This window comes from Uranotaenia lowii, chromosome 1 (genome assembly GCF_029784155.1).
Source record: "Uranotaenia lowii strain MFRU-FL chromosome 1, ASM2978415v1, whole genome shotgun sequence".
NCBI classification, from domain to species: domain Eukaryota; kingdom Metazoa; phylum Arthropoda; class Insecta; order Diptera; family Culicidae; genus Uranotaenia; species Uranotaenia lowii.
Window position 1 is genome coordinate 203,034,396 of NC_073691.1, and position 16,449 is coordinate 203,050,844.

Sequence of the window (16,449 nt, forward strand, 5' to 3'; positions counted from 1 at the left end):
CTCTTTGGTTCCGAGGCATACTGGAAGATTTGCGAGAACCTGGCGGTCCTGTAACAATTTTCGAGGACAACCAGAGGTGTATGTTCATGGCGAAGAGTTGTGAATTCCGAAGAACGAAGCACATCGACGTGAAGCATCACTTCGTCCGGGACCATGTCGCAAGCGATGTCATCTGTATCAAACCAGTTCGAACGCAGGATCAACATGCAGATATCTTCACCAAGGCCCTAGATTCCGTTCGGTTCTCTCAACTCCGTAGTTCCTTGTGATTGATCGCTTGTGATCCTGAGAGTAATCGCCAATCTATAACTTGAATTTTTTCACTTTGTTAGTCAGTTCAATTCCTCCAAACTGCAGAGACCCCGAGTAAAAAGCTCTAGTTTAATTAACTGCGTTCTTTCTTTACGGACCACAAACTACAAAATATGTACACCATATTTTGACAACACTTATGTTGATGAAGTTCCTACAGCAATTTCTACGAAGCAATGATTGAAAAACAACCAATAATTTTTATTTTTTTTTATTTTTAATGTTTTATCATATTTTGTCATTATATACAGTACAAGGTTTTGTTTTCGATAATTACTCGTTTAATCATATTCATTCTTAGTTTCATTAGTTGGTTTGTATTTTGTTAATTTTTTGGTTTGTTGTTCTAAACCACCTCTAACTTTTCATTTTATTTTCTCTTTTTTAATGTTTAGTTTCAATTTCAACATTCTTCTACTAGCCTATTTGTTTAGGTTGTTTTTGTTTCATATTTCACTTTATATTTTTCCCATTATGCTGCTTTTTAACGTTCACTTACTATGTGTTTATTCAAGTACTAAACTTGGATCTAGTTTTTTTCTGAAGAAATTTCGAATGAAAATAAGCAGCGATAGTTGACTGTAATTAATATATTCTTTCGTTTTTTATTATTTCTGATTTTTTGAAAAGAATCAGAAGTTTTGACAAACGATTTTTCTAATAAGTGTAGCTAGTTCGTTTTTAACTCAGACGAATGAAATTAAATCAGAGAAATATTTTGATTTTTTCACAATTAAAATAAAACAGGTTTGAAATGAAACTGTACCAGCGGATAGAGCTCGATCAAGGGAAAAGGAGTGAAGAAACAGAGTACGTTTTCCACCAATCTTATGTTTCTTTTATGTTTTTATTGTTCACATTAGCCTTCAAAGTTCTATCATTATTCAACGTATCACCGCTTGCGAAACCGAAAAAATCTGGACTCATTTTCGACTGATTTGCTTCATTCGTCTTCGAACAACTTAATGGCTAAATAATCTATGCATCTACTGGAAGGTTGGTGTATAAAAAATATAGGTAGTTACTTGTGTAATTAAAATAAAATATGTTTATGAATATTTGAACAAAAAGATAAAATAGAAGCATAATAAACGTATAAAAATAAAATCGAATCAGTTGCAATCCATTTCTATGACTTTTTGTCTGATTTTAACATTAAAAATACCAGCATAGTTCTTGAATAGGTTTTGTGTTTCTTCAATTTTCTTAACCATTTTAGGGAATATTGTGTAGCTATAATTTGTTACTCCTTTTTTTTACTAGGTTTCAATTGTAGGTGTCATCAATTCACATGTTCGTATATTCGCCCACCCAAACCATCGCGCTGCTTCAGGCATTCGTTTTGCACAACTTAAAATTTTACGAAACTCTTTCCAGATTATTTTCAATAGAATTGTAGGTTGGAGGATAAGTGTAGATGTAGTTTTTTTTTTTTTTTTTGACAAGTGTCGTTCAACATTCAGCCATTCACATGCACACGTTTGCTTGATTTGTTTTATTTTAGTTTCTATTGAGTTCAACTTCTAACAACACTGTATGGAGGCAGATTTAAAATCTAGGTTGCAATATTTGTTGTTGCTATTGAATTAAATACCAAATAAACAAAGATGCAAACTCATCCATCCGTAGTTTTCTCTAGTGCTTCGCGAGTAGCAAACAACCTGTGAAGAAAATACAGATGGACTAGTCCCTTGCAAAATTTGTGTTACTACTTATACAATTCGAAAGTGAGGCTGTTTTTGGCGGTTTTGAAACTTGATTTTGATTAGCTTTATCGAATCTTGTTGTAACTTATATTTTGTTTATTCTTACACAATAACCCAATCATGTTGCTACTATTCAAACTTTTATAACTTACGTTCATTCTCAGTACTGAAGACATTCCGATTCTGCGCCAGTACTCTCAGTGATCCCCTAGAATGTGGTTTGATCCATATTTTTCACCTTAGTGTGTTAACGGTTTGAATTATTCCATCGTCATCTTTGAAATCCCATTACGATCGTTTTCAGTCACATAGAACGAACGGTCCCTGTCGCGAATTTTGAACTAGAATTGAGATTCGAGACGTTCTGTATATGATAAGGTTTTAACTTTTCGTTCGTCGGATGACGCTTTCATACAAATAAAATAAAAACAGGACAAAGTACACAACACTACTCGTGCTTCTGTAGTTTTACGAATGAAATTGTGTTTGTATGATGTTTTGGTGTGTGGGTGGCTGATTTTTCTTCTGATACTATTGATGGCATTACTTCAGACAGAGTCGTGTTCACCAGGCTTTTGTCCGGTGGCAGCTTTAGCGGCTTTGACTTTTGGAATGGGCAATCAGCCACTGCAAGGTAATGTCTATGTTGTCCTTTTCTTTGCAAGAGATGCTGTAGCAGCAGATTTCTCGATCCTGTATGCTGGATAGGTTCCTGCAAAAAATAATTATAAAGTTTAAAATTATTCAGGAAAGGTCAACAGCATGTCGCAACTAACATTCTCTCAATCAGTCCAGTTTCGTCCAAGGCACCAGGAAGATCTCGTTTGTTGCCCAACACTAGCACCGGGATTCCGGCGAGCTGGGGTTTGTCCAACAGCGAATGCAGCTCATTCCGCGAAGCTTCCATCTTATCGAGATCCGCTGCATCTACCATGTAACTGTAACGAACATTCAAGCAGCAAAGGTACATTTAGCATTTGTGATGACAAAATTAGATGTAGGTGGCACTTACACAATAGCGTTGACGCCACGGCAGTACCGTTCCCACATGGAACGGAACCGAGGTTGACCGCCGATGTCCCATACCTTAATAGTCACGTTGCCCTTGGTCACCTTGCGCATGTTGAAACCGACCGTGGGGATCATGTCCTCGCAGAACTGACCGGACTGTTTGAGGTTGAAAAGAGGTAAATTGGATTCGTTAAAACTTGCATGCACTTTTGTAGAACAGGATCCAGAAAATTTCTCACTCACTCACATCAGAGATCAGAAAGAAGAAAAACTAAAGGGATTTTCAAATAGAAACATAACTGGTAAGTATTCAAAGTACGAAACGACCAAAGTATGGATTAAAGAATTAAACTTGCATGATAATGATGCGTGGACAAAAAAATTATGTAAGTCACAAGAAAACAGCATTTTCAGTGCTCACGATTTAAAAACCGATTCTGGAGGATGTTGATATCCTGGATTATATGTATGTATATTTTATCAGATTATGCATATCACTTGTCATTTTTGTGATTTATGAAAATGTGAAATACTAGGGATCCACAGTTAATCAAAATCACACTTTTGTACGTAATATTCATGTTTTTATAGCTACGAGAAGCTGACGGAATGGAATAGAAAATCAGGTGGAAAGTGCAAGAGAATCTACAATTTAGAGAGACAGCTTAGCGTTAGCTATCTTGAGAAGTTATCTACTCATAAAAGGTACCAGTTAGAGGAAGCACGTTGGCGAGTTGAAAAAAGTCACTTAAATACTTCCAACGGATCAATTTACATTTTTTAAATTATTGGTTTATTTCGCCAAATTTGAAGACTAAATTTGTCGATAGGGTCAGGGTCAGGAAATCTACTTCTGATACCGGAATTTGAAACAACAACGCCAGAATATTCTCCTACATCAGCATACTTGATTAGACCCAACTGATTTAAATCAAATAAATAATGTTAATGCTCAACTAGCAGTTAGTTCGTCATTGATTTGAACAGCTAATTCAATGTGACAATCTTACATCTTACATTTAATGATTCAAAAACAAATGGAAAATTTAAAAAAAAACAGAACGACTAACATTTTCAAACATTTTTTGCACAAGTTCAGTTGAATCATCGCTAAATCAAAAATGTCTCATGTTTTTAAACTAAGAAGTACTGATTGCACTTTATCAAAGTTTGATACCGTAGACCCACTACCTTACTTGCACATGAATGCATCATGCAACGCAAACATTTATCCTCCTATCAACGTACAGAATCCTGCTATTTGGGTACAGAAAACTGTCCTTGGCCAGTCTCATTTCCTACGCAGTAATCCGGCTGTTATCGCTTCCACATTGAGTGTTACTGATAACGAAGAAAAGATTAACACGTTTATGTTGTGGATTCCCTTTTTCTCAACTTTCGAAATCTCCAGCTAACGCTACCTAAACAAACCAAAGCAGCTGAGCTGAGAGATAAGCGCAATCGATCGGAACCTTAAATCTTTTAAGTGCTTGTTAAATAGTTTTGCAAATTTTAACATGTGAAATTTATGAATACTTAGTTAAAACAATCGATTCAGTCATTTTTTTTCATTAATTTCTTTGAAAAATTCGATATTGATGCAAGCAGCAGCCGCTTCAAACAACAAGCTAATCATAATCCAAATGCGGGACAAAGCCATGATGCCAATGAATCATCATCGCTCTTTTTTCGATCTAAATTATAACCCTCATGAACATGTCATTTTTTTGCTCAAACATTTTCATCAATCTGACAAAATCCGGAATTATACAGAAACTAGAAAGCTACTTACGGCGATCACATTGACGAAGGTGGTTTTGCCCGAGTACTGCAATCCGACGAGGGTCAGCTCCATTTCCTCCTTCCAGAAGAGGCTCTTGAACCAGTCCAGGATCCGGTTGATGAGGGCTAACATTTTTCCGCTTGTTCTGTTCTTCCTTCCGTGCGTAGGACAATCAACCAAATGACACTCTAGCCTGATCCGCAATCGACGATCAGTTGCCAACGAATGCCCTCGAAACGGATGGTTGGTGAATGTCTTTTGTTTACAGGTAGGAATGTCTCTGTCTGCCTGGTTTTCTCGTTGTTTGCTTCAAGATTAGAAGAGGGGTGGCTTATAGAAAATCTGAAAGAGGAGCTGGAAGCAGCTGGAGACGAATTGCTACAAAGCTAAATCGGGTGAACTCAAGGATTCGATCCACACGAAATCAACTTTAAACGGTCGAACGAAGAGAACCGAACACTTTTCCGGACCACAAATGAAAATCCAACCGATAGGTGTTCCGAGAATTGCTGCCCAAAACTTTTTCACTCCGACCGAATGATTTCGTTCTATCTTTTTGCACTATCAGCACTGTCATGTCAGCGCGACAAATTCGAACAGTTGCGCCCGCATCTGCGTGTGTGTTGGTGAGTTGTCAAAACGAAACAAAAAAAAAACAACACTCTAAGCGGCTACAACCCAAAACCAAGTTGAAATGCCGCAAAATCGGATGAAACTGGCTCCCGACGAAAATAAGTTCGGAGGGGTTTTCCCAAACTTGAGAATCGGGCTCTTTCTCACACCCCAAAATTGAGAAAGCCATTCTGACGAGAAAACGATATTTATTTGCTGCTCATAGCATTTCAAATGGACATATATTCATTAAAAAAAGACAAATGCGTTGTTTGAAGTTTTTTTTTTATTATGACTGTAAGTATACTTACTATAGTTTTCTGTTCATTGTTTTTTATTGGGGTCTTATTTATAATTTCCATAGTGATTTTTTTCGAGCTCTGTAATGAGAATGGGAAATAAAGAAGAAATATATTAGAATCAATGTGCAATAGCATGATTAAGACAAAAGTAACGTCATATTTATTGGGTTGTTGATGATATAAAATATAGAAATAATCTATTGTCGATTCAACTGCATGTTGAAACTTACTCACAAATCTTCTGTTAACGAATTTTTCTACACTCACCTAGCTTTCTATATTTCTGTGGTATCCCCGCTCAATTTGTTGATCCGTTCCTGCAATTTCCTCCAATCCTTCCAAAATTTCAATTACTGATGTATCTGGAAATTAAAATAAATGGTTTTGAATTACACTTTTTACTATAATAAAATGTTTGTACCAGGGGGATGACAATCTGGTTCTTCTTGCGAACGAGAATCTCTTTCTTTTTTTCTATCCATCGGGAGAAACGTTTATGGTGTTTTCCTCTCAAATCAGTACAGAATTGAAAAAGTCAAAATTTCAACCAATGATGAACCAGAATGATTGTTGTGTTAGTTTGCAATCATTCACAATTCTCTACACTCAACGAAATCGACACATTGTGGCTATGTGTGAGCCTATATAGATTTTTGCAATTTGTTCCCCATATAAAGATTATGTGCCACACATATAGCAAAAAACATAGAATGGTTAAGTGTACCGACACATAAAAAAAATAATGCTGGTCAAATAAAATCAACAAAAGAAGAATAAGAAACAATGGACAAAATTTTCTGTTGCTTTTAAAAGATCATTTTTCAATTATTTGCACATTAAACACATAAACACTTTCAAGTACGTTCAAAGCCAATTTTATTCTAGTTTGTTACTATTTTCACACATTTTTTTTGGATAACACTGATTACTCCGAGCCTTGAGCTCCCGTTCTGGTTCCTCCGGATGCTCGAATTTCCACAACGCAACTTCCTTGTGTTTGTAGGCGATGCGGTTGTTGATCATCACCACATCAGGTCGACGATGCAGCTCATTGAGAGTCAGCTCCCGATAATCTGCATAGGAACCGTTCAATTCCGGCATCCTGTTAGGAAGGGCGAAATTTATAATTTAATTTTGTTTTCTTGTTGCGATTAGAAATGAGGACTTACCTTCGGCGAGATCTGGACCAGCAGATGTTTGTTCGATCTGCCCAGCTGTTGTACTTGGCCGCGATCCAACTTCGCAAGTAGAGGGGTCGAGAACCGTCCTTGTTCGGTGGCATTCCTTTTTTTTTCTTTCCGACTCCATTGCGGCGGCTGCTCAAAATTGACTTAATTTGCGCAATTTTGAAAACTTGAAATCATCGACAGAAAAATTCGATGATTTGTTGACAATTTTACACGCTTAATTTAAAAAAGTCACACCATATATTCTTTACACATCAAAATTATGTGTAAAATATGTAAATATTATTCGACTCAAATGAAATCTATATGTAGAACAATTTTTGGAGCGTATGTGTGGAAAAACATACGATTTAAGTGTCGATTTTTTGCAGTGTAGGATTTGACATCTAGTCCGGTTCCTTGACAGCAAAATGTCAGGTTTGTTATGGGCCCACAAAATCGTGGGCCCGTAATTTTGATGGTTGTCAAAATCAATGACAAAGGATAGGGCTGTCACCCCCCTGGTTTGTACTAATTGTTTAATAGCTTACCAACGATTTTTCGCTCCTTTTTCATTGGAAAAAAAGTTTTTACACTGAAAATCGAAAATACCCAAACTTGAGAACTGCCACCCGCCAAACCTAAGTTCAAGATTGACAACTTAAGTTTGTGAAAAAATCACAGCTTGTCAATACGCCAAACTTGTCCTTCAAGCAGAGAACTGTTTTTTTGGGGGGTTTTGTTGTAAGCGCATCTTATTCTGTTACCTCCATCGTGGCAGATTTAGGTTTGGGGGGTAAGTTGTTACATTCGATTTTCACTGTAACGTTTTATTTGATATGATATCAGCGATATTGGCAACTTCGTTTAAAAACCCATCCCCACGCAGAGAAAAATGAGCGTGAATAAAGATTCACCCATTCAAACGCAAAAATAACAAGCGTGTATTAAAAAAAATACTCAGACCGGGGTGAAATCAGCTAAAGGTGAAAGAAGCTGTCACGGCAATTTCCGGGAAGTTTTCGAGGCGAGAGCGCGCGAGTAAGGTGCGTCGGAACAAAAGGTTTTTTTTTCCTCGTGCCGTTTTCCAACGCATATTTTGTCGTGTGAAACAAACGAAAATGAGTGAAGCCATGAATATGCTGAAGCAATGTAACTTTTGCTAGCAGCCGGCAGATCTCATGTGTAGCCGCTGCTTGGAAGTGTACTGCACCGTCGAACGCCAGATCCGCGATTGGTCAGAACACAAGCGGATTTGCATCAGTATTCCGAAGCTGTATCCAAACGATATGCGAGTTGGGCTCTGGGTACGGGCCGGAATAATTGCCTTTTTGGCCGTGGAAAAAAGTGTCCGTTTGACAAAGAAGGATGCCGCCGGAGGACATGGCCACAGCCCCGGTGGAGCGCCCAAGGAAGCAAAGCACCGTCCGCTTCCAACGAGAAAAGATCTTCGCAGGTTAAAATCGAGGAAGTATTGGAATCCTCACACGTTCCGGAGAAAGACGTTCGGTTTTCGGCGCGCTCCAGAGCAGCGAAATGCCGGAACTCGTCGAACCAGCAGCAGAGCAACAACATCCCGCACGGCAAGATCGTGCGTCGCACAACAACAACATCTCCAGCAAGAACATCCGGCACGCAACAACATCTGCCATGGGAAGTGTTGCACCAGCAGCAGGAAAACCAACAGCATCGGGCACTATCCTGGCGTGGCTGTGAAATCCCAATGTAAGTACACGCACATTAACGGGGAAGTGTGGGGATTTAATCAAACGGTTGCCTCAATGAAACTTAATTTTAACCATTTTGTTTTGGGCTACCAAAAGCCACTAACCCTCCATTACAAAGTTCAAAGCGAAGAACTGTTTTTTTTGGGGGATAACTTTTATTCCCGCTTCATTCGCAGAAAGTCTCGCATATACGATGATGTAGCTGCCTCTCTCAACAACTCTTCAGTGGTCGAGTGGTTAGCATCTTGAAATGGTAATCGCAAAGCCATTGCAGGTATGGGTTTGATTCCCGTACCTGCAGTAATTTTTTTATTTTGATTTCCATTTTATTGCGGTATCAGATTTTGGGGGATGAGTTCTCCTTTAAGAGCTCAACTTTGGGTTATGCCTCCAATAGCCAAACCTGTAGGGAGGGAGTTTCATTCGGGTTGGCGGGGAAAGTTCTCAAGTTTGGGTATTTTCGAGGTTCAGTGTAACAAAAGTAAACAGCATGGCGCCAAGAAACGAAACAAATTCCTAACGATAAGTTTTTGGGGCAGTCAGTTCAAGCTTGAACTTTTATTTTGGGGTGTTGACAGCAGCCCAAAATTAAGAACAGCACCTAATCTTTGTTTTGATGCCCGGGCGTTCTTAATTTTGGGTTGTTTTTATTCTGAGTGAAGCAAGTGTCAGTCAAACTGTTATAAATATGAAAGACTTCAAGGGGTGCACTTGTGGGCAGAATTAAACAAATTTTTAATGCTATGAAATTCCGTTGGTAATAATTTTTTTTATTCAGAAATACATTTATTTAATGACACAAAAGTTGTTAATCGTGAAGTCTGTTATTTCAGAAAAGGGGTAGGCTTGTTATCCAAGCATACGGCAAAATTATACCTGCTGACCCTCGGAAATTACCTAATTTCTGTATTTTTGACATATTCGTATTTTTTGGGATTTTTATTATTTTTCATAATTTTTGTCATTTTTATCATTTTTGTAATTTTCATTTCTGTTCGTGTCATTTTTGTTTCTTGTGTCATTTTTCTCATTGCATTCTTTCATCTCTTTTACGGCGTGTTCGTAAATTGATTTTTTCTATCGAAGTGATTTTTTCTATCGATGTTGGCGTTCGTAAATTAAACAAACTGTATGCAAAAGCATTGGAAGGTGATTTGACATCTACCAAACAAATCGATGCATCACCCAAACAAATCAGTTTACGAACACGCCGTTAGAGATTTTCAAACAGGTTGGTTTATTGTCGCCATTTTTATATCGTCATCATTTTTATCATTTTTTGTGATTTCTAGCGTAACATTTCAAAAGGGCGAAACTAGCAGTTTGCTCGAAACGAGAAAAACGCGTTTGAAAATTCGGAACACCTATTCAAATCCTATTTAAAAAATCGACCACTTTTTGTTCAACAACATTAAACAATGTGCATTATATTCCCTTATTGTTCGATGGTTATCAAGAACTTTAACTTTTTTCGCTTAATTTCAGAGATTTTCGAGTTTCGCCCTTTTATTGTTTTCGATTCCAGTTACGCTTGCAAGTTTCGCCCAATTGATCGGCCGTTTTTGTTTTGATTTTGAAGTTTCGCCCATTCGTCCTACACGCAAAAACTAATTAGGCCGTTTTGTCACACACGGTCAACTCAGTTACGCCTATTGGCCCTACACGAGTAGAAAAATTCACTCCATTTTGAAAAGGCGTAACTTCACGTTCCAACGAAAATGCATCAACAGGAAGTTTCGCCCAATTGAATTTTATCAATTTTTAGAAAGTTTTAAGTAATTTTAAAATGAAACCGCGTTTAATAGGTAAATTGCAACCGCGTGCATCCGGAATGACCGTTAACTCGATTTGTTTACATTTGGCAGTTTCGCCCTTTTTAAATGTTACGCTAGATTTTATCATTTTAAAAACAAAATTTAATTTGTCATTTTTATCAATTTTTCCAATCAGTCATAGGATGAATATAATATATCTAGAGTTTGTTTTGATTAGGTCGTATGAACCAACATGGTCAAAATTGAGTTATTTACTGCAAACGATTGAAAAACATGTAATCTACGCCAGGAACAAATTTGGTTTCATTTGATCAATAAATAAATTTTAGAACATGAATTAAAATTAAGACGTATAATGACTTTCTCATTTTCGAGTGCAATTTGGTTTTTACGACTATTTGCATCGCGCTAATTTGCCGTGCATGCAATAAGTCGCAAAACAACAATTCGGTGTAGTGGTTGAAGCGACCTTTTGCATTTTTTCCGTAAAGTGCCCCGGGAAGTGTACAAAAGTGAAAATATTAAACGGAGGTCGTGATAAATGGTAGTTTTTACTATCTTGGTACAATAGAGGCCTTCAATATGTAACGAGGTAAGTTCAATTAATGTTAATTTATGCTGCGCAAAATCGCAAATCATCAGTCTCATATTTTACAGAGGCAATCAAAACAACAAGCGGCTATTTGGATACGTTTCCGAACTCCTGGGAACGATCATTGGAATAACAGAACAGCAAGCCATCAATTTTAAGTCGGTCGACTACAATCAACCATGATGGACAGTCCCTCGCAGCACCGATTCCGGTAATCACTGTACGGGAACTTTCAGGTAACACCTCTGCATAGTATTAAGTTAAATATAAGTTTTCCATTAATTTCGATGGAAATTACAAATATTGAGAAACATCCAATCAATTTAAAATGGAATTAATGTTCATCTGCATAACGACGTTAGCACCAAGTAGGTAATGCAGAATGTCGTAAGTACATTTTCACTGATTATAACTAAACGAATAGCCATATTATATACATTAGCATGTTCTCCAACTATTTCCACTTCTCATACCAGTTTTCCAGACAGCTATCAGTGTTATTCAAAATACTAGAATAAAAAATGTGTTTTATAATTTCATCAACGATTTTCTCGGAACATGTAATGTGGCTCATACGACCTAATCAAAACAAACTCTAGATATTATATTATTCAGAAATAAAAAAAATAAACAAAAATTTTGAAATGCGATTACCAGTTTGGCCGCACCTCTTCAATCATTAAATACAAATACATTGCGACCCATCATTTGACTTTTATATCGCGGAACTGTCAGCTGGATGTGAAAAAAAAACTTTTATTCAGCGATTGCGAATGTTTTCCCTTTCTTCCAATCCAACTGATCGAAATACAGAACAATTTCCCGGAAACTCCGTGAAAAAAGCCTCGATCGTATCCCAACGGACCATACGCCAGCGTTCCCCCTGGCCAGTGTGAAGCGAACAGTAATCCAGGTTCGATTTCCACGACGTGTAATTCCGCGATCATGAAAAACTAACGGTGAAATACTTTTCGCGACCGTAACCCAGCCAAAGTTGAGAAAAGTTTTAATATTTTGAAGTCGTTTGTTGAGTTATCGCTGATGGTGGCCGTCGTAATCCAATATGCAAAGTGCTCCTCACACTGCTTTGTCGGCAACTGCTGTAGTCAATAATAGAAGGAAGTATAATACATTAACTAGCGCTGGGCGGAAATCGTAATCAAGGAGTGTGTTGTGGAGTGTATTTTTTTATCAATCTTTTCTTGCTGGGTTGGCTTCACACGTAACAACATAGGAACCGGAACCGATTGATTGATTGTGAAGTTGTCGAGCGATCGAAGCGAAGGAAAAATGGAACCGGATAACTCAACCAAGTATCAGAAACTTGCCGCAGAATACTCTAAGGTAAATATATCTGTATCGAATTGTACCTGTTTATGTTTAATTAATTTTATAAAATTTCTAAACAAGTGGAATCGGTTCCAGAAAAAATATTTTTAATTAGAAATATAAATTAAAAAATTTGCATTGCATTTGGATTGTTTCGGTACAGAATGCGTTTGTAATATTTTTCATTACAAGTCTCACGTTTCGTAATGTATTCTTTTGTATTTTGCATTGCCTATAGAAAGGCGCTGTTTTTTATATGAAAATATGTATGTCACTGATGCGATAGTATGAATTCAGGGGTTAAAATGAAATACAGCAATCGATGAGCATCACGCCGATGAGCAATGAATTTTCTTTAAATTTATTAGTAACCCTCCAGCTCCATTAATATCTTTGTAGTTGTTGAAATGTAGAGCAATAATCGAAATAAGTTTGTCAAACATGTTTAAAAATGCTTGTCTATGAAATAAATATACAATAAACAATTTTTCGGTCCTAAATAATTTTTTTTCAACTGATCTTAAACCTCAACCTAAATAAAACCTGAACAATATTATTCAAAACCATGCAGAAGATAATAGAAGAAATGAAAAAAATGAATACAACCACAGCTTATCACAAGCGAATTAAGGGCGTCATGAAAAAGCATCACACGCTTATCAGTTACTCTGTCGTTGCTTTTCGCGAATTGGTTTATTTTTGCGCGAATCCCTCAACACTTTGAGCTCTATTTCCTCTTTCAGCTTCGTGCCCAAGCCAGCGTTCTGAAGCGCGCCGTGCTAGAGGAGCAGAACAAAAGTTCGGTCCTTCGTGAAACCCTGCGCACCAAGGAAGCCAGACTCCGCAAATCGGAACAGGAAGTGGACAGCCTTGGCTTTCGGAACAAGCAACTCGAAAGGCGCGTAGCCGATTTGCAGACGGATTTCGAGCAGGAACAAAAACGACACACCGCCAAGGGGTCAAAGTCCAAAGCAGGAAGTGGCGGCGGCGATGGTCAGTCCACGACGTCAAGTGGAAGTGCCGATGCCATGGTCATAGTCGAAGATCTACAGCAAAAGATTGTGGAAAATGCCAAACTGGCAATTGCGCTCGAAGACAAAGATGCCGAAATTCGGCAGTGCCAGCTGAGGCTAGACGGACTGAACCGGGAGCTGCAACAGCAAGCCAGCACCGAACAGAAGTTGAGGAAAGAGCTCGAAACACTCTCGCTGAGAAACACTGAGTTGGAAGCGAAAATTTCCGAAGCTGCTAGTACGGTAAGTTTTGTAAAGTTAACACCTACTCCAAATTGCTAATAACGAGATTAATTGTTTAGATCGGCAGTGAAGATGGATTAAGCGTGACTGCTGATATGGAAAATCACTTCAACAATCACTTCAGTAGCAATTCCAGCCAAGCAACAGCGCCAGGAGGAGCAATGGGAGGTGCTGCTGGGCATGCCACCGGCAGTAATAATAACAGCGCCAGTTACGACGACCGGATAGGCTACCTGGAGAAAGAACTGAGCCATTGGCGAGCGCAGTACGAGCTGATCAAGCTAGAAATGTCTAGTCAACGTGGGGGATCCAAGAGGGACGAAATACCTAGGGAAATTGCTGAAAAGTAAGTTACAGCGGAAATTTCTTCGGAAATCTTGCGAGTTAAAAAAATTATTTGTTTTTTTTAAGAAATATTGACCCAGACAACCAGGCTCAGAGCGAGTTTCAGCTAAGGGAACAACAACTGGTCGACCGGTTCACGAGAAGCATCGGCGAGCTGTTCCATGACAAATGTAGGGCCGAGTCCAAATTAACTTCGCATTTATTAGAGGTAATTTGCGTGAAAGATCCACCGGAAACTTAATTACAAAACAATTCTATTAATTCCAATTTTTGATCACCTAGTCTCAAAGACTGCAATCTCATCTGGAAATTATGAAAAATCGACTGAAAGAAAGTGACGATGCCAAGCGTGGCGAGGAGCATCGATACCGTATCATCGAAGATGAACTGGTAAGCTGTAAAAAATTAGCTTAAACTAACAAGAGTAATAAATACGTATTTTTTATATCCCCAGGCCCGTACCCGTCTAAATTACGAGGAACAGATCAGCGTTCTAACCGAACAGGTGATAAGTTTGAGCGATCAGCTGGCCAAATGCAAGTAAAGCATGCAACCGATCGTCTGCAAGTCATCGGTCCAGCATTGTGTAAACACAACTACTTCAATATCTACTTTTGGTTGGTGCGTGCATCATCAGCGTCAACCGAACTTGTTTTCGCCGAAGTGATAGCGAACAAGATCGTGAGAAACTTGTTGATTTACTTTGTTTTGTCCCCGCCCTATCTATATTATATTATATGTTATTTGAGAGAAGAAATACTGCACTCCTTCTGGAAGGAGTAAAATTAGCGAAAAAATCAACGATAGAGTATTATAATCTGTTTTTTTTTTTCAAAACCTACCTACATGTGTGTAAAAGAAAAATTTCCTAATACATATATCAAACTACTTGAATGAATATATTGTGAATGACGAATAAGAAATAAATTGTGCAACTTATTGTGTTACTAACACGGCTTGTTTCGAAATTGGAATCACTACTCCATCGTTGTCCTCAGGAGAATACTTTTATTGTACAAAACGCAACATTGGAATTTACTTACATATCTTCGTCGTCTTCTATCCCGTACTTTTTCATCAGCTCGAGTTTCCGTTTCTTAAGCAGCGCAGATTCGATATCTTTCTGACTGGGCACAGGAACGTGTGCGGTAAATCTGGGACCAAGCAATCCCATGGGGTCATCCTTCTGCTGCCGGTCAGTATCGGATGCAATCCTGGCGTCTGACCCGTAAATATCTTCTTCGTCCGGTTCCTCCTCATTCGGTGTGCCACTTGCACGATGTTTTTTCCAATCCTCAATGGCTTTTTGGATTGCAAGTCTCTCGGCTTTCTCCTCCAACGGCAACAAAATCCCATCATCATCGTCCCGATAGCCGTAGTAATCCGCATCGATATCCTTCATCAGTTCGGCTCGGGTTTTTTTCGGAGGTGGCGGAGGCTCCTGTTCGAAAAGTTCTCTAACGCCCGGCAGATCTTTGGCAGCCCCAAAATACTTGTAACCTCGATTGCCCGGTACCTCACGACCTTCAGCATCGAACATTTTCGGTCCATATCGTCGGTAGTGTGGGCCACCTAGATCCGAAATCTGATTCTCCCAATGTCGCTTTTCCCGAAGCAATTTGTTAATTTCGTCATTTAAATCCCGTATCCTAAACTCTCCTAAACCGGCTGTGCAAATAAAAGAAAATCAGTACAAATAAAAAAACCTTTAAAGAAGTTGTGTACCATTCTGAATCTGGGCCACTTTCTTCGAAATCTCCCGGATGATTTCCAATCGCCATTTTTCGCATTTGGGCAGATCGCGACACTCAGATGCCAGATAAGGGCGACGCTCGTTTTTTCCCGTTTCTGCTTCCTTTGCTGCTCGCCATCGGGCCAATGTGGTCCTGCAATGGTTTGGTCAGATTTAAACAATCAATATAAAAAAAAATTAACTTCCTTAGGAAAATAGGGAAAATATTAAGCACTTCAGAATAGCTTTTACTTACATAGCTTTTTCGGCGTTACGAGCCTGTAAAACAAAGATTTATAAGTAATTTAATTCTTATAACAATATTCTCAAGCAAACTTACCATTTTCGTAGTTGTAAATTACTATACACACGATATTTTAAATATAATTAAGCGGAAAAACGAGAGAAACCGAAAAACGTTTTGAATCCGGTTAGCGGTAAACAAAACATCAGAAAACAAAAAATGAACGCGTGTACGTGTTCATGGCATTTATGGCTTTATGATGAACGGATGAACATTAACAAAGTTGCCAGTTCAGAAAATCCATCACCAGCTGCTGCACTCAGAAAAAACTCAAAACTAAAATCAAATTGATTTTGGTTATTCTTTTGAAACAGAGATATTCCGCTTTTTTTAATGTAGATAGTTTGATTCAAAATAATCATTTTTGAAACGAAAGGATTAAAATTTATTTAATAAATTTTATTCTTTGATGTGGGAAATAAAAACTGTTCCGTAGTACGTTGTATGCGAACGAACTCGACTGTAAATACATTTATTATTAAATGGTGATAATGTAA

At 38.1% G+C, this 16,449-nt stretch overlaps 4 protein-coding genes across 4 annotated transcripts; 1 reads left to right on the forward strand and 3 right to left on the reverse strand.

Moving 5' to 3' along the window:
- Positions 1-887: 887 nt before the first annotated feature.
- On the reverse strand, positions 888-5,396 carry LOC129739689 (ADP-ribosylation factor-like protein 8). Its single transcript, XM_055731186.1, has 4 exons — positions 4,822-5,396; positions 3,031-3,185; positions 2,795-2,956; positions 888-2,730 (listed from the first exon to the last, which is right to left on the reverse strand). The coding sequence occupies exons 1-4, from the start codon at positions 4,942-4,944 to the stop codon at positions 2,610-2,612; spliced, it is 561 nt and encodes a 186-aa protein (XP_055587161.1). The 5' UTR covers positions 4,945-5,396; the 3' UTR covers positions 888-2,609.
- A 1,182-nt stretch (positions 5,397-6,578) lies between these two features.
- LOC129740265 (uncharacterized) lies at positions 6,579-7,106 on the reverse strand. The gene is made up of 2 exons (XM_055731872.1): positions 6,896-7,106; positions 6,579-6,828 (listed from the first exon to the last, which is right to left on the reverse strand). Exons 1-2 carry the CDS (start codon positions 7,006-7,008, stop codon positions 6,603-6,605), a joined length of 339 nt encoding a protein of 112 aa, XP_055587847.1. The 5' UTR covers positions 7,009-7,106; the 3' UTR covers positions 6,579-6,602.
- A 4,618-nt stretch (positions 7,107-11,724) lies between these two features.
- Positions 11,725-14,844, forward strand: LOC129739690 (protein phosphatase 1 regulatory subunit 21). Its single transcript, XM_055731187.1, has 6 exons — positions 11,725-12,330; positions 13,059-13,571; positions 13,631-13,917; positions 13,983-14,124; positions 14,199-14,306; positions 14,371-14,844. The coding sequence occupies exons 1-6, from the start codon at positions 12,277-12,279 to the stop codon at positions 14,458-14,460; spliced, it is 1,194 nt and encodes a 397-aa protein (XP_055587162.1). The 5' UTR covers positions 11,725-12,276; the 3' UTR covers positions 14,461-14,844.
- A 60-nt stretch (positions 14,845-14,904) lies between these two features.
- LOC129744276 (pre-mRNA-splicing factor ISY1 homolog) lies at positions 14,905-16,113 on the reverse strand. The gene is made up of 4 exons (XM_055736723.1): positions 15,989-16,113; positions 15,905-15,927; positions 15,642-15,802; positions 14,905-15,584 (listed from the first exon to the last, which is right to left on the reverse strand). The coding sequence occupies exons 1-4, from the start codon at positions 15,989-15,991 to the stop codon at positions 14,956-14,958; spliced, it is 816 nt and encodes a 271-aa protein (XP_055592698.1). The 5' UTR covers positions 15,992-16,113; the 3' UTR covers positions 14,905-14,955.
- Positions 16,114-16,449: the final 336 nt, after the last annotated feature.